Here is a 25308-nt window from a genome sequence, read left to right as displayed (position 1 = left end):
ATGAGCATATACACAAAAGAAATAAGAAAAAAGCACCGAGCTTCACGCGCGGCCGCCACATGTCAAGAGTTCCCAGACCTTCCAGAGAGCACCATTTCAAGCAGTGCTGGGACTGAAACGCGCAGGGGTTATATACGCTGGGTAGAAATCCGGTGGTCACCTAGGACTTGCGGCCGGGGGGAGGAGCTGTTGAGTAACCGCCCCAGGGCGCAGCCTCCGGCTGGTGGGCGGGCGGGCGGGCGAAGGCGGCGGCCTGCTGCGAGCCCGGGGCTGCCGGCGGCGCTGAGACGGGCGGGTCAGCCTGGACCGCGGGGAGGCGCCGAGCCAGAGGAGCGCAGGGTGCCGCCTCCCCGCTCCGAGGGCGCTGAGGAGCCATGGTGTGCACTTCTCAATGCGAACTCCAGTTAGGGCCGGGCCAGCCACGCCGAAGGACAGGTGTCGGTCGGAATAAGCCTCATGTTGGCACATCAGCCTGACAGCCTGAAGCTGATGCGTATTCAATTGACCCTCCCTTAGGACCTCCAGCCCAGTCTTTAAACCCCCGGAAAAACAAGTGCCGAGCTGCGCTCTCCCGGGGCAGGCCGCCGCCCCCTCCCCCGCCCGCATCTGCTAAACTCCCGGAGGCTTGCAACCCTCACGTGCCCTGACGAATCCAACCGCCGACCTCCGGGTGCACGGAACACGCCCAATCAGCTGAGCCACACCGGCCAGAGCTCTGCTTGCTTGCTTGCTTGCTTGTTTTTCTTTTTCACCATTATGTTTATGTCCCCGTAAGAAATGTCCAAACCTTTAGAGGACGTTATCCGTTTCCAGGTTTCTTTTATGCGTTTGAAATTAAGGAGGGAATGTAAAGATTACTTGCAGGTGGGAGAAAGCAAGGGGGGGATTAGATTGCAGGATCGTTAACAAGGTGTGCGAACTAGATGCATAAAAATGAAGGACAAGGCAAAGATAAACCTTTTCCTAAAGAAATTACAGGCTGGGGGCGTGACTACCCAGCAGGACCTGCCCAGTTAGGAATTAATTATCAGATCACCCTGGGAGTCTCCATAGAACCCCCTTGGTTTTGTCCACAGTTGTGAGTCGTGCTCAGTTGGGGTTCACTGCTGCGTCGTATTCCACTGACTGCAGAAGCCAGAATTAACTTGTTCTACTGAAGGGCATTGGGTGCCTCTGTTTTGGCCGCCACACGGCTCAGCATTTCTGCTGGGACCAGCCTTTTGGTGCACGTGTCTGTGTCTCAGTCAGGTATATGCCTGGGGTGGAGTTGCCTTCCGTTCACTCTCCAACCCGTTCCACTTAGACTCTTGGCTCCCCCCACCCCCTTCCACAAAAGAGCTCTCTGTCAAGTCCTACCCTCCTGCAGCCGCCTGGCTGGGCTCGGTCCTCACCCTCTGTCCAGAGCCTCCAGGGACCCCCATCTGCCTGAGACTCATGTCCTTTGTCCCACACTTGCTCTATCTCAGCCAAATCTGCTCTGGTCGCTCCTTTAACCACCGGGCACATGCCTGCCGCTTGTTTTCCCTTCTGATACCCACACACGTGAGCTCCCGCTCCCAGCAATCTCGGCTCAAATGAGAGCTCTCAGGTGGCCTCCCCTGACCGCGTCCTCTGTTCTCACACAGTCTACGTCTGTCTGTTATCGTCGGCTCTGTTCTGGAACGTTGGCTGCACGAGGCCGGGCGTCTTACTCTCTCCCCGCAGCACCCAGCAGGCCCCGCACATGGCGGGCTCCCAGGGGGACGGATGAAGGCTCACCTGGTGCACGTAGCTTCGGAAACAGCATTTTGGCCACGTTCATGGTCTCACGTTTCCGAAGGATGCTGTAGACAGCGTGACAGAAGCTTCCAGAAACTGGATGTGGTTTAACACAGCGCGGTGACTGGACTCTCCCAGTTGTCTAGGTACCCTGTGATGATGTGAGAATGCCCGCTCATCCCTCCCGCCGCCTCCTCTGCCCTTAGGTTCCCGTTCAGCCGGCCCGAGCTGCTGAAGGAATGGGTGCTGAACATCGGGCGGGGCAACTTCCAGCCCAAGCAGCACACGGTCATCTGCTCGGAGCACTTCCGCCCCGAGTGCTTCAGCGCCTTTGGGAACCGCAAGAACCTGAAGCACAACGCGGTGCCCACCGAGTTCGCCTTCCAGGACGCCAGGCAGGTGAGTGCACCTCCCGCCGGAGCCAGCCTGCGGGATCCACCCTGCAGTGGGGTGGGATGAGGGTGGGGTTTCCAGGGATATCCAAGGCCAAGACCGCTGGCCCCGGGCTCCAGGTGTGGCGCTGCCTTTGGTGAGGGTGACGCAGTCCCAGCAGGGAGACAGGAGCCGACAGTGGAGGTGAGGGCAGCATGCTTAGCCTCCGGGGTTGGCGCCCAGCCGACCCTGATGGCCATGACCTTCGTTCTAGGGCAGGGGTGGGCAAACTTTTTGACTCGAGGGCCACAATGGGTTCTTAAACTGGACCGGAGGGCCGGAACAAAAGCATGGATGGAGTGTTTGTGTGAACTAATATAAATTCAAAGTAAACATCATTACATAAAAGGGTACGGTCTTTTTTTTTTTTAGTTTTATTCATTTCAAATGGGCCGGATCCGGCCCGCGGGCCGTAGTTTGCCCACGGCTGTTCTAGGGGATCCCCAACATAAAGCCGATTTAAAAATGAGTCACGCCTCACACCAGGAGGCTGTTGAAGCAGCGACTGGCCAGTGTGGCCAGAGCCTGGTCCTTTATGTGGTTCACTTATATCTGGTCCCACGCGACTCCAGGCTGCGCAGTGAAGACCTAAGACCTTCCCAGCGGAGGCAGCGTTCGGACCTCTTCCTAGTAGTCAGCCAGGGCCTGGGCGCCTGTGATCAAGGAGCCAGAGGCTGCTACTGCCATTCAGCACCGCTCCCTTGAGGTCCTGCTGGTGCCGCAGGTGCTGACTGAGAGCTCTCGGTGAAAGGGCCATGCGGTGGAGCACGGGGTTGCGGGGGGCGGGGTGTTGGGCAGCGTGGACAGAGGCCTGCAGTGGAAGGGACCTGGCTGTGCTGAGGGCAGCACGGCTCAGGCTGGTGGGAGGGTTGCAGAGGGTGACAGGCTGGGACGGGCGGCTGCTTTTCGGGTGGCCGGTGGGGAGGGACTTGGCTTTGTAAGGCTCAGAGGCCGGAAGCTGGTTTGGAGGCCACCGCAGCGTCACAGGTGAGTGCAGTCATGGTGGCCTGAGCTGCAGGTGGGTTGGTGAGGAGAGGACCGAGTGGATGGACTGCGCAGAGGGAGGTGGCCAGGTAGGGAGAGAGCTCTCTGAACCCCTGGGAGTGGGGTTCCCAGATTCTGAGGCGTTTCGTCTTGTGGAGTTGGATGTCCCAATGGGATGTGGAGTGGACGCGCCTTGGTGGGTGGGGTGTGCAGGTTTGGCTCAGGAGAGAGCTCACTGACCGCTGGACATTGAATTTCGTAACTCCTAGAGGTGAGGTTTGCAGAGTCCCAGAGTGTGGGCCCCATGGGGGGTGGGGTGGGGGGACGGCTTCAGCCTGGAAGGGAAAGTGATGGTGGGACAAACACAAGGCGGACAGACAGCTGGGCCAGCTGGATTTTATTGGGAGCGAGATGGCGGGCTGTGAGGACCAGGCGCCACCTGTGAGCAGGCCGCAGGCCTGTGCCACGTCTTTCCTTTGCCCGATGATCCCCCAGACTCCACGCGAGCGGCCGCCTCCTCTTAAGTCCGAGTACTGGTTCTGCAGGAGGGCCCTCCCCACTGTCCCTGCTGGCCCGTCCCTCCTCCCTGCTTCCTGGCACTTGCCACAGTTCCGTTTGGGGTCTTCCCCCTCCATCGCGAGCTCCCCGAGGGCAGGGACGGCTTTCACTGCTGTAGCCCCAGCACTGAGAACGTTGTGGCACAAAGTAGGTGCTTAGTACGTTTGGTGGTTTGGTTTTTGTAACGGGAGGCCTTTTATTTTTATTTTATGTATATATAAAAGTTAGTTGTGGGGAGAACACTTAGCATGAGATCTGCCCTCAAACTCAGGTGTCGGTGCAGTGCTGTGAACTGTGGCCCGGTGTGCAGCTGGGCTCCCGGTCCCCGAGCGGCTTCACTGGAACTGCCCACTGTCAGCGACTGCACCCCAACTCCTCAGAGTGAGAGGAGTTAGCTCACTTTCCTGTGGCCGTGTTTGTCCCAGAAGGGATTGCAGTTAACCACGGGGGGGGGAGGGGGGGACTGAGATGTGCACCGTGCCTGGAGCTGGTCTGGCCGTGGGCGGCTCAGCCGTGAGCGCCTGGGGACAGACGGAGGGGATGTTCTGTACCACGTGGCTGCCACTCATTGAGCAAAATCTGAGGCACTACTACTCGCCTAGAATGCCAGGCCCTGGGTGACACAAGTTAGGTCCCTGGCTTCACAGGGCCTCTGGCCAAGGTTTGGGAGCATCTTGGGAGAACAGATACCAGTGGGCGGAGGTGGAGGTGGGTTGGGTTTCAAGGCCCCGGATACTTGGATAAACATGGGCCTGAGAATGAGGACCAGCGTGAGGCTTGGCGCCTGGCATGAAGTTCTTGGGGTGCAGGTCTCTTACACCCCGACGGGGCCCAACATCGGCCACTGTCCACAGCAGCTGCCTGTCTCCCAGCTGGTGAGGGAAGACACAGACGCGGCCGGCAAGGGTGGGAATGCCGACTCTGAGAAGGAAAAGGTAGGTGTGCGTGCTGGGGGCCGGTCTGCATGTGCTGGGGGTCAGTTTGTGCCGGGGGCCTGTCTGCACGTGCTGGGGGTCAGTCTGTCTGCAGCCTTGCCCTGTGCTTCCAGGTCTTCCCAGAAGCGGAGTCCAGGGAGCACGGCCCAGAGAGAAAGACGGACACAGCCCTCGAAGGGCTGCAGCGGCCTCCCAGCGCCAGAGACCCTGTAGGGCAGGTAAGGCCAGGCACCAAGGCACCACATGGAGGGTTGGTCTCGGCAAGAGGGGATTTGTTTCAAATAAAATGAGGAGAACCAGTGCCCAAACCGATCACTTCAGGGGTGTGGCCCTGACGTCAGACCTTCCCAGTGACAGGAAGAGCCACCAGGTGGGCAGACTCGGGGTCAGGAGCGCTGCGGGAAGAGGCCGAGGCCCTCCCACCCCTCCTGCTGGAGGGCCGCCTGCAGGCCCCTGGCTGTGGCCTCTGGGCCCTGCTTACCTTCCACTCACTGTCCCCAGGTCCTGCCATGTAGACCGGAAGCAGCTGAGGCCCCTGCTCAGCCGGCCAGCCCCCCACAGCCATCTGACCACAGCTACGCCCTTTTGGACTTAGATGCCCTAAAAAAGAAACTGTTTGTGACCCTGAAGGAAAACGAAAAGCTCCGGAAGCGCTTGAAGGCCCAGAGGCTGGTGATGCGGAGGCTGTGCTGCCGCCTGCGAGCCCGCGGAGCAGGGCGGCCAGGCCCCCGGGCAGGGCCCCAGCCAGAGCAGCAGAGCTGAGCCCAGCAGCCTGGCTTTCTCATCGAGCCTGGGCGGTGGGGCCGGTTCGGAGGCTCTGGCCACGAGCCTTTCCATCCTGCTGCTGACAGTGGCAGCGAGGCCTGCAGGTGAGGAGCCCAGCGCGGCCTCAGGTGGTTCGGTGGCGCCGGGCTGTGAACATGAGAAACTTGGTCATCCAGGTGACAGCCCCAGCTGTCCATTCAGCACGAGCCAGGCCAGCGTCCTCAGAACCACAGCATGCTGAGCAGAGTGGCAGACACCCCCGTGGGGAGGGACTTAGTGCATGGGTCACTCCCACCCCACACCAGAGGGGGGACAGATGACTCAGGCAGCAGGAGTGGCCCTCCATTGCCCAGACAGCCAACTCTCCAGCTGACAGCGGCCTCTGTTCTAAGGAGTGCCTCTTCCCGGCCTGGTTTGATGGAACTAGGTGACCAAGCGTCTTCCTACATTAAAGGGTTTCCTCCTGTACGTAAAAGCAAACGCTGGCCCTGGCCGGGGTGCTCAGTTGGTTAGAGCATCATCCCAATACACCAAGGTTGGGGGTTTAATCTCCGATCAGGGCACATACTAGAAGCAACCAGTGAGTGCACAGATCCATGGAACAACAAACCCATGTTTCTCTCTCTCAAATAATTAAAAAATAGTCCTGGGCCCGGCTGGTGTGGCTCAGTGGTTGAGCGTCAACCTATGAACCGGGAGGTCACAGTTCAATTCCCGGGCAGGGCATATGCCCAGGTTGTGGGCTCCATTCCCAGTGGGGAGAATGCAGGAGGCAATTATGATTCTCATAATTGATGTTCTTATCTCTCTGAAATCAATAAAAATATTTAAATAAATTAAAAATAGTCCTGGCCAGTGTGGCTCAGTTGGTTAAGCGTCATCCCATGCACCAAAAGGTTGCTGGTTTGATCCCTGGGAGGGGTCCTGTGGGAGGCATCAGATCCTTGTTTTGCTCTCACATTGATTGATGTTTCTCTCTACCTCCCCCTCTAAAAGTCAATAATAAACTTTTTTTTTTAAACTTAAAAAATCAAAACAAACACTAGTTTGAAGTTCTCGCTCCTGCTCGCTTTGGTGATGCTGTGAAGACTGACTTCCTGTCTCCCGCTGAAGAGCAGGCAGGTCATGACCACCTTTGACTATAAAAAAAGGTGGTTTTAGTAAAAATGAAAAGAAGCAAGCAACCTCGCCTAAGGGAGTCCCTAGCCCTGGACTCTGCCTCCGGTCCCGCCTAGTGCGGAAAACAGGCCTATCTCCCAGGGCCACCGCAGGGTTGGACGCGAGTTGGACAGTGACGCTTGGGAGGGACAGCCTTTGAGGGGGCACCTCCCTCCCTCTGCTCACTCCACAGGGCACAGACGCACGCCACACTCCCCGCTTTCAGAAGGTTTATTGTGGAGAGAGGCCTCCTGCAGTCCCTTCAGGCAGAAGGAAGAGTTGGTGTCCAGAGGAGCCACCTGCCCGGAGGGAACGGGGTGGGTCCAAAGTCAGACTCGATACACGCAACGCTTATTGCACGATTCACAACCAGAGCAGCAGCTCAGAGGACTTTTTAAATGGAGATAAATATTACAGGGTTGGAAATCTGAATTGTTTGTAAAAACTGGAGGAACGGCAGGGAGGGGTTATTAGCGATTCCACTGGTACCAGTGCCAGGTGAAGCCTGAAGCTGTCGGAACCACCGCCCACAGGCCTCTCATGACAGGTAACAGACCCGGCTGCTCGGCAGTTTCCTGGCTCCTACACCAAAGAGGGTAGAGAGGAAGGAGGTCTGGGGAGCAGACTCCCAGGAAGGCGTCTCCTGAGGGAGCTGGGCCAGACGGGTGTGCAGAGCAGCCGCGCCACCTGCTGGCCGCGCGGGCGAGGCGCAGGCCTGGGAGCTGCTCGGGCGGCTTTGGCAGTCTGAGGCGGGTGCTCTAGGCCCCTCTATGCTTCCCCTTTGCCCCGACCCTCTTCACTCCAACACTGCACCGTGGTGTGGGGCACCAGCAGGTCAGGCTGAGCCATGGGATGGGGTGGGCGGGCACCGCCTTTTCCCACGAGGATGGGGGCAGGTCCTGGAAGGAAGTGACCGTGACAGGGATGGGCCTGGGGACAGAGGTCACTGCTCTGGCCCAAGCCAGGTGCCAGTGGAATGATTGGAGAAGTTCTGGGAGGACAGAAGAGACTAATTAATTTCCCAAGCCATTTGTTCTCAGATAAAAAGCAGATTTATAAACCCACGCTCCTCCATATTCAGCAGGAAAAGGCGGTTTCCGCAAGTCGACCACCCAGATGCTCGCTTGGCTGCAGACTGTTCTTTCCTTCCTTTCCAGGTCAGGGTGGTGTCAGGAAAGGCAGTCCCGGTCCTGTGTGAGGGCAGATGTTCCACGGCGACCTCCTCACAGACCAAGAACGATGGGGTGGCGCCCGGGGCCCAGGGCCCTTCCCTCGGGCACATGATCCTTGGGAAACAGACACGGCTGTGCTGAGGTTCTGGTCCTGGCAGGGCTGCCTCAGTCTGCCTACAGCACCCACAAAAGCAGGGTGTCTGTGTCCCTTCACATAATTGATACGGTACCACCTCGTTAGGAATAATATAAAATGAACTTGTGACGTCTGGGTTTCCCTGCTTCCAAATTTATAGACGCCCAGGAAAAGATCTTTGCAGCCTCCTGTAATTCTTTTTCTCAAGCAGTTTATCCATCTGTATCGATCCTGTGAGCTGCAAGAGAAAAGACAGACTCGGTGCAGCAAAAGGCAACTGTTTCCACAGCCTGCCTCTACTCGGGTGCAGCCACCAGCAGACCCGAGGCCCGGCGGATGATTCTGGAACGTAAAGGAACAGCTGGGTTTGCTTCATACCCTGCCACCTGAGCTGCAGTTCAAGGAAAGCGCTCCCTGTCATTCCACCTGAGAAAGACCGACCCCCAGGGCAGCGCATCCCAGGCCCGAGGGAGTCGCCCACACCCGTGTGCTCCCAGGCGGAAAGGGTGGGCAGGTGGCTGTGGCTCCACATGGATGTCCCGGTCCCCGTCATAGTGGAGGGCCTCTCCCGTCCCTGCACGGGGCAGCTACTCACACTGCTTGGGTATCCTGAGTGCCTCGCTGTCCAGCGCCATCACCTGGTGCAGGACGCCCCGGAACTGGTAGAGCACTTTCAGGCTCTTCTCCTCGCCCACACACGGGTCGTAGAACCCGGGCAGCCCAGCCTGGAACAGAGACCCTGATTCGAGGGGGGCCCGAGACAGGTGTCTAAATGCACACGCCCACCGCCTGCTCCCCCGCTGCAGGCCGCCCTCGGAAGGGCCTTCTTCCCTCGGAAGGCGCACACTTGGCCACTTGAGGAGAAAGAAATGAGAATTTGAAAAAACTGCCTATTTAGTCCTAGCCTCCCTCTCAACATGCCACGCCCCCCAAATACACCACTATTGTCACGGAAGCCCCACCAAGACAGACACACTGGAAGGCGTCTCAGGGGCCTAGGAGCTCTTGGCCTTGAGTGCACCTGCACTTTATAGAGATACGCATTTTGTTAATCCTCCCCAGAGGATATCCTTCCCACTGATTTTAGAGAGGGTGGGAGGGAGGGGGGAGGGTAAGAGAGAGAGAGAGAGAGAGAGAGAGAGGGAACATCGATATGAGAGAGACACATCGGTTGGTTGCCTCCCACACACACCCTGACCAGGACCAGGACTAATTATTGAACCTGCAACCCAGGTCCGTGCTCTTGACCGAGAATCAAACCCACGACCCTCCGGTGTGCAGGCTGATGCCCTAACCACTGCGTTACACAGGCCAGGGTGGGAATCTGAACTTTAATTCAATTTCATTGTCCACACCCCAGGCTCCAGCGTGAGCTTCAGCTGTGCTAGGTGGCCTCACACGCCTCTGGCACAAGGCGAGCAGTAAGCCGCAGGCAAGCTCCACGAAGGCAGGATGTACATTTTGTTTTGTTTTTCAAATTCTAAGAGAAAGCTCATTTAGAAAGCTCAGAGGTATGGCCTCTGCAGGCTCAGGAAACACGTGACAGAAGCAAAGGAAGGGCCCTTGGAGCTCAGGAGAGGGAAAGGCCAAGGTAATGCACCGGGGAAAGGAGGGAGACCGCAAATGCTGGGGGCCCCTGAAAGGGAGCAGAGGGGTTTTGTTTGCTGTGACTGGCACATAGTAGGTGCTTAGTAAATACTTGCTGAGTGAATGGATGGATGAAAGCATGAAGTAAATTGCTCCAACGTGGACATAACTTGGGTATGAGATTGGGCAGGACTCTGATGCGATGAAATGGTCATATGGCCATTCCCAGTGGCCACTGTCCCCAGAAGCCTTTCTGTCTGAGTCCTGTGGGGCCTGGCGCTGTACCTTGGAGGCCTCTGTGAGGATGAGCTTCGAGTCCTTCACCAGGCACTGCAGGGGCACCGTCACGTCAATCACCTTCACCTTCTCACTCTTCCTGCTCTTGTCGTTGACGAACTTCCCGTACCAGGCGTTGACGATGATGAGGCCTGAGGACGGGTTCAGTCAGAGTGTGTGGCGGGGAGGGGCCGGCTGACACCCTCACTCCCGTCCACCCGCAGCTGGACTGCAGGAGCAGGGTGCTCCTTTGAGATCCCCCTCGCCCACCCTGTCCCAAGAGAGGCCATGCCTTCTCACCCATTCTGGATTCTTCTGCCTCGATTATTCTTCGGACAGATTCCTGCATCAACCGAACCTGCAAAGAACGGGGCAGGCGGCCATCAGGGCCCTCGCCGGGCTCCACCTCTTTGTTCAGAGACACAGCCTCCCCTGTCCACAGGGACCAAGCAGTACGGTCACTTATCCTGGACGTCTCTGTTACGTCACGTAAAAACAAGTCACGTGAGGGGAAGGGAGAGGGGGCACTACCCACCACGTGAAAACAACACCTGGCTACAAGTCTCATCCTTGGAACTGAGCCTGCAGCTCCCGGAAGCACACGCCAGTGGCGATATAAAGACTGCAGTGCGAGTGCAGCTGCGGGAAGCAGCCCGAGCCCAGGCCTGAGGACAGACCGAGTGAAGGACCCGGGGCCCGGAGGCCAGAGGAGAGTGTGTGCTGCACGCAGCGCTCGGAGCACAGAAAGCAGAAGGACGTCGGGGGACCGACGGCACTCACCGCAGCTTCTGCCTCTTGCTTCTTCTGCAGGATGTCGGTAGCTGTGTTTTCCCTTTGCTTTTCCAATTCCCTTATGCGACAAAAACACAGCCACACATTAGCGTGGTGTTACCCCTTGTTGGACCTGTGCCCAGCAAACAGTCTGTGATCTTATCGCATTCCTAGTCCTAGAACTTTAAAAATATTTCCCAGACAATCTCAGGCAAATCTGTTTGTCAGAGGCCCGTGCAGCTTTCGCCGTGTCCCCGGATGGCTCCCCGCCTCCTCGCCGGAGCAAACAGGAAACCCACTGCCAGTCCCCGTGGAGAGAAGACTCAGCTGAAGTGACTCAGGGACGTGGGAGGTCAGAGCGGGTGCATCACAGGAGACGCCACCCTTCGGGGATTAGCACATGACGTTCTGGGAAGGACTCGCACACGCCTTCAGATCCATACATACACGCTCCCCTCGGCCACGCTCAGGGACCCGGGCAGCACACACCTGTCCCGTTAGAAGCCTCGACCCAGCACATGCTGTTTCAGCCTCAAGCCTCCCGGGAAGTCAGGACCCTGACCTCCCTGATGAAGGCCCCCTTCAAGCCTCAGCAGGCCAGACCAAATGACTTCGAGGGCCTTGCATGGGCTGTGGGCTAGACGTTCCCAACCCCTGGTTTAAAGTCTCAACAATTTTGTAAACCATCTAGTCCTTTCTGAAAGTAGGAATGAATGACAAAGGATAAGAACAGCACTTCTAGAATAGCTAACACTTACTGACGACTTATTTTGGACCCATGCTAAGCATTTTGCACATATTAAATATTTTTCCTGATAGAAATGTGGGGTGGGTCCTATTAGTATCATCTCCATTGGAAAGTCGAGGAAACTGAGGCACAGAGTTGTTTAGTGACGTCCCGTGACCATTTGAAACTCACCTCTCCTTCTGAGCCCTGAGGTACGGCTTGATGATGAGACGGTGCATAGCGAAGTAGACCACGAGGGGCCCCACGGTGGCGTAGAACACGGCGCTGGGAAGAAGCTGATCCGTCAAATGAATAGGGAAGAAGTAAGTCTGACTGGCCCTGTTTAATCTGAAAACAAAAACAAAACAGCACATGGAAGGTGAGTCAGGTTTCCAGGGACGGTGCGGGGTCTCGGCCCCAGGGAGAGAGCCTCTGAGACCCCGAACGCCAGGCGGGAGGAACCCCTCTCCTGTGCGGGACCCCAGTCCAAAGCTTAGCTGCGGGACTTGGTGAATGTGACAGAAGGAAGCCAGCGCCTGCTGACCTCAAGGGCAAAGCCACAGACTAACGCTTGACCAGAGCAGGTGTGGCCTTAGGAGGCAGGAGTGGACACTCCTCCCAGTGTCCTGGGGACAGCGCCACATCTCGGCCCTCCGTCCACCGGTCCGAGTGTGTGCAGACACCCGAAGTGAGCAAGCTAAGGAGGCTCTGCTTCCAGCAACGGCTGAGCAGCTCGCACTGGGCCGATCATCCCTCAGGTAGACGGTCAGGTTCGAGAGGGCAAAAGAGGCTGGCGCTGGGAGAATGGAGCCGGTTTCCTGTCCCCCAGCTTTTAGCCTAAGGGCACCTCTCATCTGTACCACCTGACTGGCTAAAACTGGTTGCCTCCCGCACACGGCCCTTGAGTGGACTGGACCTGAGACCCTGCAGTCTGCAGGCCGCCGCTCTATCCACTGAGCAAACCAGCTCGGGCACAGGTGAGGGTTTAAGTTTTAACTACGCTCACAGCACCCACATTCATTGGGCGGCTCCTGGGCCCAACAGCGGACTCCAGTTGAGGAGAAGAGCCAGTGTCCTTGTAAATGGACCAACAGAAACTATTCAGTGGGCGGAACAAAGAGAGAAAGGACTGAAGCCAAATGGGCAGAGCCTCAGGAACCCGCCGGGAACAGCAGGAGATCTAATACAGCTCTCGCCGGTGTGGTTCAGTGGATAGAGCACTGGCCTGCGGGCGGAAGGGTCGCAGGTTTGATTCCGGTCAAAGGGACATACCTCGGTTGCAGGCTTGATCCCCAGGCCCTGTTGGGGCACGGGTAGGAGACAACCAATCAATGTGGCTCTTTCACACCAATGTTTTTCTCTCTCTTCCCCTCCCTTCCACTCTCTTAAAAAAAAGAGAGAGAGAGAGAGATCTAATACACAAGTCATTAGGGCCCAGAGAGCAGAGAGAACGAGGCAGGAATAAGCATTTGAAGACTTAATGGCCTAAAAATACCAAATGTGACGTAGCACCTAAGTTTACAAATGCATAAGGTTTACCAAAGCCAAGCAGCAGAGACACACCAAAGCCACACCGAGTACATCGCAGCCAAACTGCTGAAAAACAGAAGCAAAACAAAAGTGCAGGAGCCAGAAAAACAGACATTATACGCAGGTCCCAGTGGTGAACGAGTTCCATCAGAGACTCTGAGGCCAGGAGACAAGCAGAACATCACCTTTCGAGCGCTGAGAGAAAACCCTGAATTCTATGTCCAGGACAACACCCTTCAAAAATAAAAGTAGCTCCAGAAAAAGAACACTCAAAACTCAAAAATAACCCAGACAAACCAATAAGAAACCAGACAAAGGGTTTAAACCAGGGGTCCTCAAACTACGGCCCGAGGGCCACATGCAAATACAAATATTGTATTTGTTCCCGTTTTGTTTTTTTTACTTCAAAATAAGATATGTGCAGTGTGCATAGGAATTTGTTCATAGTTTTTTTTTAAACTATAGTCCAGCCCTCCAACGGTCTGAGGGACAGTGAACTGGCCCCCTGTTTAAAAAGTTTGAGGACCCCTGGTTTAAACAGACTTCACTGGCCTGGGGCAGGGGTGGGGGGTCTAGAGGGGGTCAGTGGGGGAAAAAGGGAACATCTGTAATACTTTCAAGAATGAAGATTTTTTTTTTATATATTTTATTGATTTTTTACAGAGAGGAAGGGAGAGAGATAGATAGTTAGAAACATCGATGGGAGAGAAACATCGATCAGCTGCCTCCTGCACATCTCCCACTGGGGATGTGCCCGCAACCCAGGTACATGCCCTTGACCGGAATCGAACCTGGGACCTTTCAGTCCGCAGGCCGACGCTCTATCCACTGAGCCAAACCGGTTTCGGCGAGAATGAAGATTAAAGAAAGATACACGGATGGCAAATATGCACATGAAAAGATGCTCGACTCGCCATCGTTAGATATTAGGAAAATCAAAACCCTAACAGGAGCCCTGGCTGGTGTGGCTCAGGGGATAGAGCGCCAGTCGGCCTGTGGACTGAAGGGTTCGATTCCAGTCAAGGGCACGTGCCTGGGTTGCAGCCTTGATCTCCAGTAGGGGGCGTGCAGGAGGCAGCCAATCGATGATTGTCTCTCTCTCTCTCTCTCTCTCTCTCTCTCTCTCCCTCTCCCGCTCCCTCTCCCTCCCCCCCGCCCCAAAATCAATAAAAAGATATTTAAAAAACCCCACAAAAAACCCCATAGCAGGATATACTTATACACCCACTCAAATAGGCAAAATTAAGACCGTATCCAAAGGCTAGTGAGGAAGCGGAGCAACTGGAACGCTCGTGCTGCTGCTGGGAAAGTAAAGTAAAACCCCCGCTTCGGAAGAGGCTGGGACTGGTGTAAAGTAAGCACACACCTCCCAGAGGCCTCAGCAGCTACTCCTACTGTTCACCCAAGAGAAATCAAAACTCACTGTTCACACAAAGCCTACGCGTGAATGCCTATATGGGCTTTGTAGTCATCAAAAACTGTAAATAATGGAAACGACTTCTTAAAAAAATATGTATTTGTATTGATTTCAGAAAGGAAGGGAGAGATAGAAACATCAATGATGAGAGAGAATCATTGATTGGCTGCCTCCTGCACACCCCTCAACACTAGGGATGGAGCCCGGAGTCCGGGCATGTGCCCTTGACGGGGAATCAAACCGTGACCTCCTGGTTCATAGGTCGATGCTCATCACTGAGCCAATGGAAACATCTCTAAACTGATGGACAAACCGACTGCGGACATCTACACAACGTGATGCTGCACAGCGACCGAAAGCACACGACTGACGCAGGCATCAGCATGGACGTCTCTCTCACATCGATGTGTCTCCCTCCCTCCCTCCCTTCCCGTCTCTCTAAAAAAAAAAAGTCAATGAAAATATGTGAGGATTAACAACAAAAGAGAAGTCTAAAATTAATAATCCAAGGCTTGACCTTAAAAAGATGGAAAAAGAAGAGCCAATTAAAACAAAATAAGTAGAAAGGAAATAAAATCAGAAATCAGTGAATCAGAAAACAGGTCAACAGTAGAGAAAATGAGCAAAGCCACAATCTGGTTCTTCGAAAAGTGAAGTACTTATTAGCCAGACAGCAGGTCGCAGGGGCCCAAGACCTGGCTTTTGCCCCCACGGAGGCAGTGCCTGGGCTTCCGCAGAAGGGCGGCCTCCGCGGCCTTGCACTGTAACAACCCGTGTCTGTGTGAAGGCCGATCAGGGTTCCCAGTCACTCACACATAGGAGGGCAGCGCGAGGCGCCATTTCTCAGGCTGTGTGATCAGAAGCAACTGGCCAGGTAAAGCCAGAGGCAGCAGAGGGACAGGGAGGACCGGTGCAGAGGGACAACCGCCGCTGCCTGTGCTGCCGAGGACGCTGGAGGAGCGTGTGGTGTCGGTGAGGGGGGCATGGAGCCGGCACCCGGCCAGGTGTCCAGGCCGCCAGGGACGCAGGGGCAGCAAGAGACGCAGACCGTGGAAGCCGGGCCTCACTAACTGAGGGGGGAGTTCATGGGCTCCCTGACATCTGCTTCAACACCAAAGACAGAAGAGGCAACCGCTCCTTTGAGAACATTAGCAAGTGAAACCTGTTTCATCCCTCCCGTAGGTAAAGCCCAGGTGAGCACAGAAGCCAGGTGACCTGTGGTCACAGGTACCCGAGTCCCACTTACTTGACTTTGAGAGAAACGCCCTGCGGGACGCCGATGCTGACAGCGGCCCCCAGCACGCTGTGCCTGGAGATCTTCCTCTCGGCCCCGTACTCCACCACCGTCCCGAAGAAGCCTGCCCTGAGGGCGCAGATGGCACCGTCATCACAACAGGGGTGGGTCCCCGCACCCGCCGCCCGCCCTGCCACCACCCACAGGGAGTGGACAGAACCAGGCCAGGACACAGTTGGTCGTCAGAGTTCAACCCCTGGGCCCCCACAGGAGTGAATCCCACTGCCTCTCAGTAGGAGGCGCTTGAGAATGTCACATGTGACAGGTGGACAGAGCGGGCTCTTCCACCAACCAGCTCCCCCTGTAGACCCTGTGGGCAGGCTCCGGGTCAGGGGCCAGCACTCACTTCAGGGAGCCTTTCACGCGAGTCTGATCATCATCCTGGAATTTGTGCTGATAGCTGATCAGGGCAAAGGAGTGAGGGATTCCGAGCTGAGAAGACAGGGAGAGACATGGCCGGTGGCTGGGACCTGTGGCCAGGAGGGCACTACCCTTGACTGGCCGCTGGGCACACATGGCGGGCAGGCCCCTCCGGCAGGGCCACCCCCTGGCAGCCCCACGAGGTGGGAAAATGTACCCGGAGCCAATATTCACACAAGATTTCACATGAACCCCCTTTTCTGCCTTCTCATGAGAATAACTTCTAGCACCGAGCCTGCATGGCAGCAGCTGGTGAGAGCTGCCTCTGAGGGGGAGCCTGTCTCACTTCCCTGCCCAGCCAAAGTGGCATCTGAGTGCACGGCTCTGCTCTGGGTCACCTGCCCACCTGGGGTGCTCCCCTCCCCCGGCTTTAGGATACTGGACACAGCTACCCTGGGAACCTGAGAACAATGGCATTTCAGCCCCCGAGAGGGACCCGCCCCCGAGCTCCCTGGGTGCTCAGATTCGGGCAGGGCTGCCAAGGGCACGCTGAGGGAGCGGGGCTGAGGGAGTGGGCTGACGTGCCTCACCTGCAGGGCCACGGTCAAGTGGCTGGTTTTGGTGTCCCGAACGATGCTCGTGTTCATGGCCGACTGGATGCCCCACCGCCACTGCAGGTAGCCCACGGTGTTCTTGTCCAGGTTCCGAGCCAGGACAGTGGTGAGGCCAGGCCGGATCCCCCGGGACGAAAACTGCAGCGCACAGTTGGTCGTCACAAAGCTGGGGGGGGACACACACGACAGACAGAAAGGTCTTGGATGACGTGGGCTCTCAGCTGTTCCCAGCCCCTTCCTCCCTGCTAAGACCCTGCTCACAGCACGCCCATGACCCCCGGCCAGGCCCCGGCACGGAGAGCAGGAGGCCGAGCCTCTATTGTAAGAGGGAGACAAAGGGCAACTCAGTGGAATCTTCCCACTATCACCCTGCTGATCTACACCCCCCATCCCACCCATTCCCACTTCAGCCCCCAGAGAGGCACTGAGCCAGGAAGCCAGGCCCACGCAAGTCAGGATCGCCTGGGAAGCCGCACACCAGCCTCGCCTCGAGTCTCCTGCCAGGTGTTCTGGGTGGAGCGTTCAAAGCTGCAGGTGACTCACTGCAGCAGTTTGAGAACCACTGCCCAGAGCCCACCCAGACCAATTCAGCCGGAATGTCGGGGGGCCCAGGCATGCAAAGCCTGCCCACGGGATGCTGACGGCCGCCCACGGACTGAAGCTACTTGGGAGCTGGTGCCCGAGCCCTCCCTCAGTGTCCTCCGTAGGTCCTGTGACTGTTAAGCTACACGACGGATAACGAAACCAGCTTTCCCACAGGCTGACTGACACACAGGAGTCCAGTTCCTGCAGCATCTCATCAGTGTCACAATGAAGTGTGGTGCAGGCTGCGCCTCAGGCCAGCACCCCACACAGCAAGCCATTCCAGGAAAGGCCTCTGCAGCTTGTTCCCGGGGAGCCAGCCCCACCTTCTGGTTAAAAAGGGGCATTTCATGTCAGAAGCAAAGGCATTCACACCATTTGACTGAAGGTGTTCAAAGGGGAGCAAACAGGGTGCCTTCGCAGCCAGCCGCAGGCACTAGATTGCCTAAATTAGTGTCTCTCTTCTTCCCAAGCTCTGAGGCGTCCCTTTTGCCATTAAAATAGCAAATGTGGTAACTGTGATCACACTCGCTCCTCTCACAGGCTTCCAATGGCTCCCCACAGCCACGTGAACGAGCTCTGCCCTCCTCAGGCCCAAACTAACCTCCCCTGGCATTTAGCTCCTCCTGTCACACCCACAGGCTATGTGTTCTGCTTTAGTCACACCGGGGAGGAAGCAGGAAGAGAGGGAAAAGTCACCCCTGGACTTTAAGACAGAGTGACACAGTGACATTTAAAAAAACCAAAATATAAAGAGCGAGACCCTGTTTATCTTCATCCAGCATGTCCTAGAGAGAGACAGACCCTGGGAGAGACCGAGAACTTCCGCAGAACATGGCTGCCTTTCTAGGGCCGATTCCACACAAAACGCTTCTGATCACTCATCTGGACTCACAGGGAAGCGGAGCTGGGATGAGGGCGCCCTCAGAGCTGACCCCGCACACTGACGACCCAGGGTCCTTGTTAGGAATCTCCATTCAGGTCTGCTGACCTGGAGGCTCTGCTGGAGTATCCGCACCTGCAAAGCTGACGACGAGCCAGCCCTAGACCCCGGTGCCCACTCTGTGCACATTTGGAGGCTCAACTAGACGAAATGGCTAATGGATTTTCTTCAAGTGTCTCCTCACGTGTCCAATCTTCAGAACGCCCTGCTCTGCTTGCTCAAATGGGGGGTTGGGGCAGAGGTGACAACCCTAGGCAGACAAGGCCGGGGCCATGCAGACACGCACATAGACACTGCTCACCTGATGCTCTGGTTAAAGTGTGGACGGAAGGGGCCACATGCTGACCTGACAAGCTCAGGGGAGGCCTGCATGGCAGTTTTGCAAACTCAGAGACCTACAGTAACCACAAAGGATGGTCTGAAATTAAACTTTAACTAAAAGCAGTTATGGTGGGTAGTTATAGCCTAGGCCGGTATCTTCACTAACAAGGTCAACCTTTACCTTAACTAAGCCTATGTGTCTTTTTTAACACACCCTTGAAATGTCTGGGTAACTTTTCTGGACCCCTTGGGGCACAACCTAATGTGCTGGACACCAGGACAAATGCCACAAATTCCTTCATTATCATGTTAATTGTTCCTGCACCCACCTAAGAATGTGTCTATCATTTTACTTTTTATCCAATCCCAAGGGTTTCCCCACTTTGCTTGCTCCCGCCTCTCTAGTCTATCACCAATGGATTTCATGAAACCCACCTACGCCCCTCCTTTGATTGGAATGTATAAATACGGATGTAACCCGCCATTCTCCGGCGCATTATCTTAATTCGTTGAGGCTCTGCTTCCGGCATATGGTGACAGTTTGGCTCAAACAAACTCACAAAAATTCTTTACAGGTTTCAATGATTTTTTACGTTAACAAAAGTATGAATCCTGCCCCTTCCCAGACCCTGGTCCAAGTCCTAGAGCAGAGGTGGGGGAAGCTGGGTTCTACTGATAGGATATCGGGAGCCTGGAGCCCCGCCCTGCGTTCTCTGCCCAGGCCGCGCCCATCTTCCCACACTGTGCTCTTCTCCTGTCCCGGTGACGTCCTCTAGCTCCCACTCCCCTTCCGCTCCGTGTGGGATGGACCTGCGGAGCTACTTTCACTACACACCACAGGGCAGGGCCGGTCTCCCCTGCAGCGTGGCCGTCACCACCCCATTGGAGCGAGCTCCCATCCCAGGCCTCCTGGGGCTACATGTCACCACCCGAGGAAAGAGCTGGTTTACCTTCCCCTACATCCTCACCTGAGCTCACAGTACCCCCGAGTGAGTGCGATGAGGACACCCCTGCTGTTCCAGAAGGGACAGGGAGGGAGTTTAGGAGTGTGACACCAGGGCCCCAGGGCTTAAAGCTCTGGCGCCTTCGCTCCACAGACAGGGGTCTCCCAAACTCCACTGCTCACGGGGCCGCTTTCAGAGCTTTACCCTCATTCTCGGGGACAAAGAAATGGTGCCCGAGCTCATGAATGTGTCAGACGCTAACCAATGTCCCTATGAAGGCACCTCTCCCCAGTCTCGGGGTCCTCACAGCCCCAGAGGACTGCAGACCACCGGGCAGAGCAGGCCCACCAGGGCTCTGTGCACCCTACTCGCACAGCCTCAGCGCCTGCCTAGTGACCCACAGGGCAGCCGGCAAATCCAGATGACCTTGACAAAGAGATCACATAGCCTCTGTTCTCCAATCCACAAAGGCCTCAAAGAGGGTTAATCTCTGTATATTTACCATCTGGGCGTGAGGTTACGGAACAGCTTTAGACCAAAGAGAGGCCCCTGCAGATCCCCAGCTCCAAATTCTAACTGTTCAGAAAAGGAAAGAGAGAAGCGTTAGAGGTGGTTCATCTCCAGCAGCAGCCCAGGTCTCAGGCCGGCACCGCTGGGACTCCTCCACCCGATGCCGTGCACCGGCCTCAGCAGGGCTCCCAAGGCAGGGGCTGCGGATTCACTGTCCCATCCTGGCCTCTGCCAGACGGTGATGCCTGTCCACTGAGGCGTTTCAGAAAGGAGCCCCTCCCTCCAGGGAGACCTGCTCCGACCTCCCCCCAGCTCAGGGAGGCAGGGGAGACTGGCCCCCATGTCTGCAGAGCGCCTGCTGTGCAGTCCGGTGGGGTCCTCCCGGCCCTCGCAGGGCCATCCGCATTTCCATTCCGCTCAGCTTCGCCACCCACAGGTCTCAGGTGACTGGCGATGGTTCTCAGGGGCCTGACGTTAAACCCATGAGCGGTTCTGACTCACAGCCTGGAAGCTGCCAGCCCTGGCTGCCTCATTTACTAGACTGGGTGACTTTCAAGGCAACTCTTCAATGTTAATTTGGTGCCGTTCAATTTGCTCGGTGGAGCTGGCTGTTAAATGACTGCCAACCAGTGGACCGGGCACTGCCTTCTGACTGTGTGGGGAACGAACTAGCCTACAGGTTTTGCTTAAAGGGAACAAAGCCGCCGAGTTCCAGAGGTTCGCTTTCTGGAAGTGGGCGTCTCCGGGAATCTGCTGCTCCGGCCTGACTGAGCTGTTCGGCAGTCGGGGTTCCCTCTCGGATCGGAGACGTTTTTCTCTTGGAAGTTACCTGGTTAAGTTTGACACCTGGTACCCTGTACAGCGATAAGGCCAACCTAGGTCATCGGAGGGTCAGCTTTTAGTGTAAATGTTCAAAAGTCAGTCTCTGGGACAGACATGGCCCACCAGCTGACGGGCTTACCTCTCCCCATCCCTTCGCAGAGGTGACCCGTCTGAGCGCGAAGTTAATGGAGCCCCCTCCATTCCCATTCTGGGTCGAGAGGCTTCCAGAGAGGATGGCTGTGTCCGTCGCTGTCAAGGGTGCCTAGGAAATGACAGGTGCTGGTGACAGAGGAGTCCAAGCAACAGGAAGTGCCCAGGGCAGCACCCCAGGGACTAGCCTAACGCCTCGTAAGAGCAAGGCCCAGTGCAGGTGACCCCACTGTCAGTCAGGGGTGCAGGGAGGCTTCCCTTCTCCCCTCTTCGCCATTTGAACTGCATGTGGCCCCCAAGGTCATGGCTTGTAAAAGCTTTAATGGGCAAATGTCAAAAAACCAGGGAGGCAGCAAGCTCAGTGCTGGCCTTCAGTGTGGCCACGGCAGCAGTGTGCTCTGTGCCTTCCCGTGGCCCTGCCGACAGCTAGGCCTTCAGGTTCTGGGCTGATGTGCTTGAGAACAAATGAGATGAGAAGCAGAGACCCACTGTACCCTCAGTAGACTGGCCTGGCACTGCCACATCCAAATAGTGGGCAGACAGACGACATTTCAGTGCCCCCAGGGCTCTGCTGAATACTGTGTTTTCAGCACAGGAGAGTGTGGACCGGTCCCTGGAACTGCCCACGAGGTCTGCTCTCCCCCAGAACCACCATCACCTTGGCTCCCAGGCCATTGCACTTCCTGACTGAACGCCCTGAGCCCTTAGACCAAAGAGAGGCCCCTGCAGATCCCCAGCCTCTGCCGGCACTGGGGCTGCAGTCACACACAGGCTGGGGCTACAGCTCTCTTTTCTCAGGGGCTCACTGCATCCTTTCCTAAATAAAGGTGAGAAAACCCCAGGAAGACTCCCTCGTTAACCCAGCCCGCTGCACTCAGGGCGTCTGTGCGCTGTACCTCGATGGACTGGGATATGTGCATCTTGTTAATTTCAATCTGCGGAAAGCCACTGCCGGACACATCTTCGTACTCCTCCTCATAGCGATCGAAGAGGTCAGTGGCATCGATGCCGACGCTGATGGTCCCCTGGGGCAGAGAAGCGAGCAGTCAGCACAGGGGAGGCATCGTGGAAGGAGACAATGCACTACCTTCAGCCGCGGCCCCTGGGTCCCAGCAGGACCCCCCCATGAGCCACGGAGCATGGACGTCACAGCTCAGGGCAAGCAGCAGCGGAACTCCACCGACTTCAAGTCGGAAAGCCTGTCGCCTGCAGGTGAAGGGCATCCAAAGATGAGTGTTAGGGAAAGAACTAAGATCCACACAATGTAGCTGCGGGTTCGATCCCCGGGCAGGACACATATAAGAGTCAATTGATGGGGGGGGGTGAGGGGATAAGGACACATATGTAATACTTTAATCAATAAAGAAAAAAGAATCAACCAATGAATGCACACGTAAGTGGAACAACAAATCCATGTTTCTATCTAAAATCAATCAATCAATAAAAAAAATCTACACAATTTGATTTCCAGGGACCAAATAGGACCCACTGCATGGCTCTAAACAGATTGTCTCCAGATTTAATAAAACAACCTAGAAACTAGCTACACAGATTAAAGACTTTCTTGTAAATATTCTTACATCACAAAACTACTTAAAAACATAAAAATACCTTCCAGGGTAAAGAAGTGCAAACAAATTTTGAATAAACGAAAAATTGTTCCGCCTGTGAACATTAATTTGAGAATTAAGTTTTGAGAAACAGAACACCATATTCTCAAGAAGTACTAAGTTAAAATTTTGCTGACTGATAAAAATGTTCCTTACTCAGAAAATCAATGTTTATTATTTTGTTGTCATAAGACTTTTCAAATGGGCATATCTTTTATTATCCTCACACGATGTTTGTGTGTGTGTGTGTGTGTGTACATATATATATATTTATTTATTTTTGAGAGAGAGAGGAAGGGAAAGAAAGAGGTGAGAAACACCGATAAGCTGCCTCCTGTATGAACCCCGATCAGGAATCAACCTGGCAACCTTTTGGTGTACAGATGATAATCCAACCAACTGAGCGATCCGACCAGGGCGAGGGATTGAGCCTGCAACCAAGATACAGGCTCTTGACTGGAATTGAACCCAGGACCCTTCATTCCTCGGGCCAACACTCTATCCACTGAGCCAAACCAGCTAGGTTAAAGAAAAAAAAAAAAAAAAAAAAGTATGCCTTGCCGGCGTGGCTCAGTTGGTTGGAGCATCATCCTGTACACCAAAAAAGGCTGCAGGTTCAATTCCCAGTCAGGGCACAATACCTAGGTTTCGGGTTCGATCCACGGTCAGGTGTGTATGGAAAGACAACTAACTGATCAATGTTTTTGTCTCTTTCTCTCTACAATTTAGTAAGCATGTCTTCAGGTGAGGATTAAAAAAAAAGTACTAAGTTTTCATTTCCCCAGAAAGCTACTGAGCTTTGGTAAGCTGACTGTTTCCCGGGACTGACCACCCACAGTGCTGACGGCACACATGAACCCGCGTGCTTGCTCAGGCAGCTCCCCCATCTCGCCAGCTGCTCTTTAAGAACGCAGGCATGTTTCACGGAACTGTGCAACGACTTCAGGGAGAGCCCGTGGTCGTTCCTCCGTTAACTGCACTCACTTTCCCCCCTAAAGTTTGACGCAGGAATGAAAGATGAAGCCACCGCTTTTTAAAAAAAATATATTTTTATTGATTTCAGAGAGGAAGGGAGGGGAAGAGATAGAAACATCAGTGATGAGAGGGAATCATTGATTGGCTGCCTCCTGCACGTTGGACTGAAAATGCAACCCAGGCACGTGCCCTTGACCGGAATTGAACCCGGGGCCCTTCGGTCCACAGGTCGACGCTCTACCTACTGAGCCACACCGGCCAGAGCGGACCCGCTCTTCCTGTGCTGGTTCTAGCAGGAGACCCCACGGCTGCATGTGACACCCAAACTCCATCAGATGCTTCAAACAGACAACCAGTCGAGTTATCAACCTTCGTAATCACTGGACTTATTGAGGGTGACGCACTCCTATAAACTTGGTCTAAAAGCCCCACACTGAATGTAGACCTATTTTTGTGGTTGGACTCAAATACCAGCTTTGGGAGGTACAGCATCATGGTAAAATGTTCTCACTAAAGCAAGGAACCCACGGAGCAGGGCATTCTTGGAATTAGCCACAGTGTGACGGTGCACGCCTGTCGGAACCAGCTGCGAGCCCCCCTCTGGAAATCAGCTGCGAGTGTCACACTGCAGGAGCGTTTCTGTAGATTCAGAGTGACAGTCGTCTTTCGTGAGGCTGACTCCGAATACAAAAGACCTGCAGTCTGGCACTACAGGCTGTGGTAGGCATGTCTGAGTCCTTTCCTCTCTGAAATCAATGAAAATATTTAAAATATAAAAAATAAAAATAAGCCGAAACCGGTTTGGCTCAGTGGATAGAGTGTCGGCCTGCGGACTGAAGGGTCCCAGGTTTGATTCCAGTCAAGGGCACGTGACCGGGTTGCAGGCTTGGTCCCCAGTGGGGGGCGGGCATGCAGGAGGCAGCCGACCAATAATTCTCATCATTGATGTTTCTATCTCTCTTTCTTCCTCTCTGAAATCAATGAAAATATTTAAAATATAAAAAATAAAAATAAAAACATGTAAGGAACGGCAATCACTGCCCTAGCTGGTTTAGTTCAGTGGACAGAACGAAGGCCTGCGGACTGAAGGGTCCTGCGTTTGATTCCAGTCAAGGACACATGCCGAAGTTGTGGGCTCGACCCCCAGTAGGGGGCGTGCAGGAGTTAGCCAATCAATGATTCTCATCATTGATGTTTCTATCTTTCTCCCTTCTCCCTTTCTCTTTGAAATCGATAAAAATATCTGAAAAAAAGAAGAAACTGCAATCACTGAACATAAGGCCTGTCGCTGAGAATACCCTGAAATTCATCTCTTGAGGGAAAACCCAAACAAATAACATGATCAGAGCTCCAGCAATTGATTTCGTTGTGAAATTCCACAGTGGCATTAGGGAATATTTTAACTTTTGGTGAGAATCTTTTGGAGAAGCTGTCATTTTTAATTAGTTTAATTTATATTCTGTCTTGGAATGGAACAAGATTGAAAAAGCCTACAGTTCTGTGCCATTTAAATTCGATGAGGCATCAAGATCACAGACAATTTATAAGAGACCTGTCAGAGAAAAATACTCCGAGTGGAGGCAAAAAGACAATGCCCGGGAAAGTACGTGGGCCAAAGTATTTATAAGTTCTGAACGGAGAAATTTAGAATTAAGACACTATTTTCTCAATTAATACTGTGATGTACAGAGAAGAGTCAAATAAATGTCAGAAACGTGAGATTAAAATAGAAACACAACTTTTATGAAGGTGGCAGGCGATGTTATGAAAGGAGAAAAGGCTTTCCTGTCCCTTCCTCAGAAAACAGCTGTGAGTGTGGAAGCGGAACCGAAGCAGCCTCGCCGGGGTCCCACGGCGCCCGCCGGCAGGGCCCTCTCCTCAGCTCTGCACTGGCCAGGACTTGCTTTTGCCCAACAGAAGTCAGTGGAGGTGACGGCAGACTCCACGGGGGCCTCGGGCCCACACGGAACACCCACG

At 54.9% G+C, this 25308-nt stretch overlaps 2 protein-coding genes across 4 annotated transcripts in view; one reads left to right on the top strand and one right to left on the bottom strand.

Moving 5' to 3' along the window:
* Nucleotides 1–6216, top strand: part of THAP3 (THAP domain containing 3) — a 6521-nt gene extending 305 nt beyond the window's left edge. Inside the window, exons 2-6 of the mRNA XM_023747281.1 lie at nt 214–377; nt 1965–2157; nt 4542–4667; nt 4781–4885; nt 5169–6216. Coding sequence (XP_023603049.1) covers nt 214–377; nt 1965–2157; nt 4542–4667; nt 4781–4885; nt 5169–5429 — 849 coding nt within the window. The 3' untranslated portion in view covers nt 5430–6216. The remainder of the gene's footprint in view (nt 1–213; nt 378–1964; nt 2158–4541; nt 4668–4780; nt 4886–5168) is intronic.
* Nucleotides 6217–6803: 587 nt separating this feature from the next.
* DNAJC11 (DnaJ heat shock protein family (Hsp40) member C11) overlaps nt 6804–25308 on the bottom strand; it is a 39791-nt gene continuing 21286 nt past the window's right edge. The window contains exons 5-16 of one of the 3 annotated variants that reach the window (XM_023747284.1): nt 21643–21771; nt 20736–20858; nt 19767–19840; nt 16451–16640; nt 15847–15932; nt 15453–15569; nt 11452–11607; nt 10542–10611; nt 10062–10119; nt 9771–9913; nt 8494–8623; nt 6804–8136 (exon numbers count right to left, since the gene is read on the bottom strand). In XM_023747284.1, the coding sequence (XP_023603052.1) occupies nt 8111–8136; nt 8494–8623; nt 9771–9913; nt 10062–10119; nt 10542–10611; nt 11452–11607; nt 15453–15569; nt 15847–15932; nt 16451–16640; nt 19767–19840; nt 20736–20858; nt 21643–21771 (1302 nt within the window). In that variant the 3' untranslated portion in view covers nt 6804–8110. Of the gene's footprint in view, nt 8137–8493; nt 8624–9770; nt 9914–10061; nt 10120–10541; nt 10612–11451; nt 11608–15452; nt 15570–15846; nt 15933–16450; nt 16641–19766; nt 19841–20735; nt 20859–21642; nt 21773–25308 lie in introns of all 3 variants that reach the window. The other 2 variants (XM_023747286.1, XM_023747285.1) reach the window with 2 other exon arrangements.

This window comes from Myotis lucifugus, unplaced genomic scaffold (genome assembly GCF_000147115.1).
Source record: "Myotis lucifugus unplaced genomic scaffold, Myoluc2.0 scaffold_829, whole genome shotgun sequence".
Taxonomy (NCBI): Eukaryota; Metazoa; Chordata; class Mammalia; order Chiroptera; family Vespertilionidae; genus Myotis; species Myotis lucifugus.
Note: the sequence above shows the minus strand (reverse complement) of the source record. Positions and strands in the feature narration are given on the sequence as shown.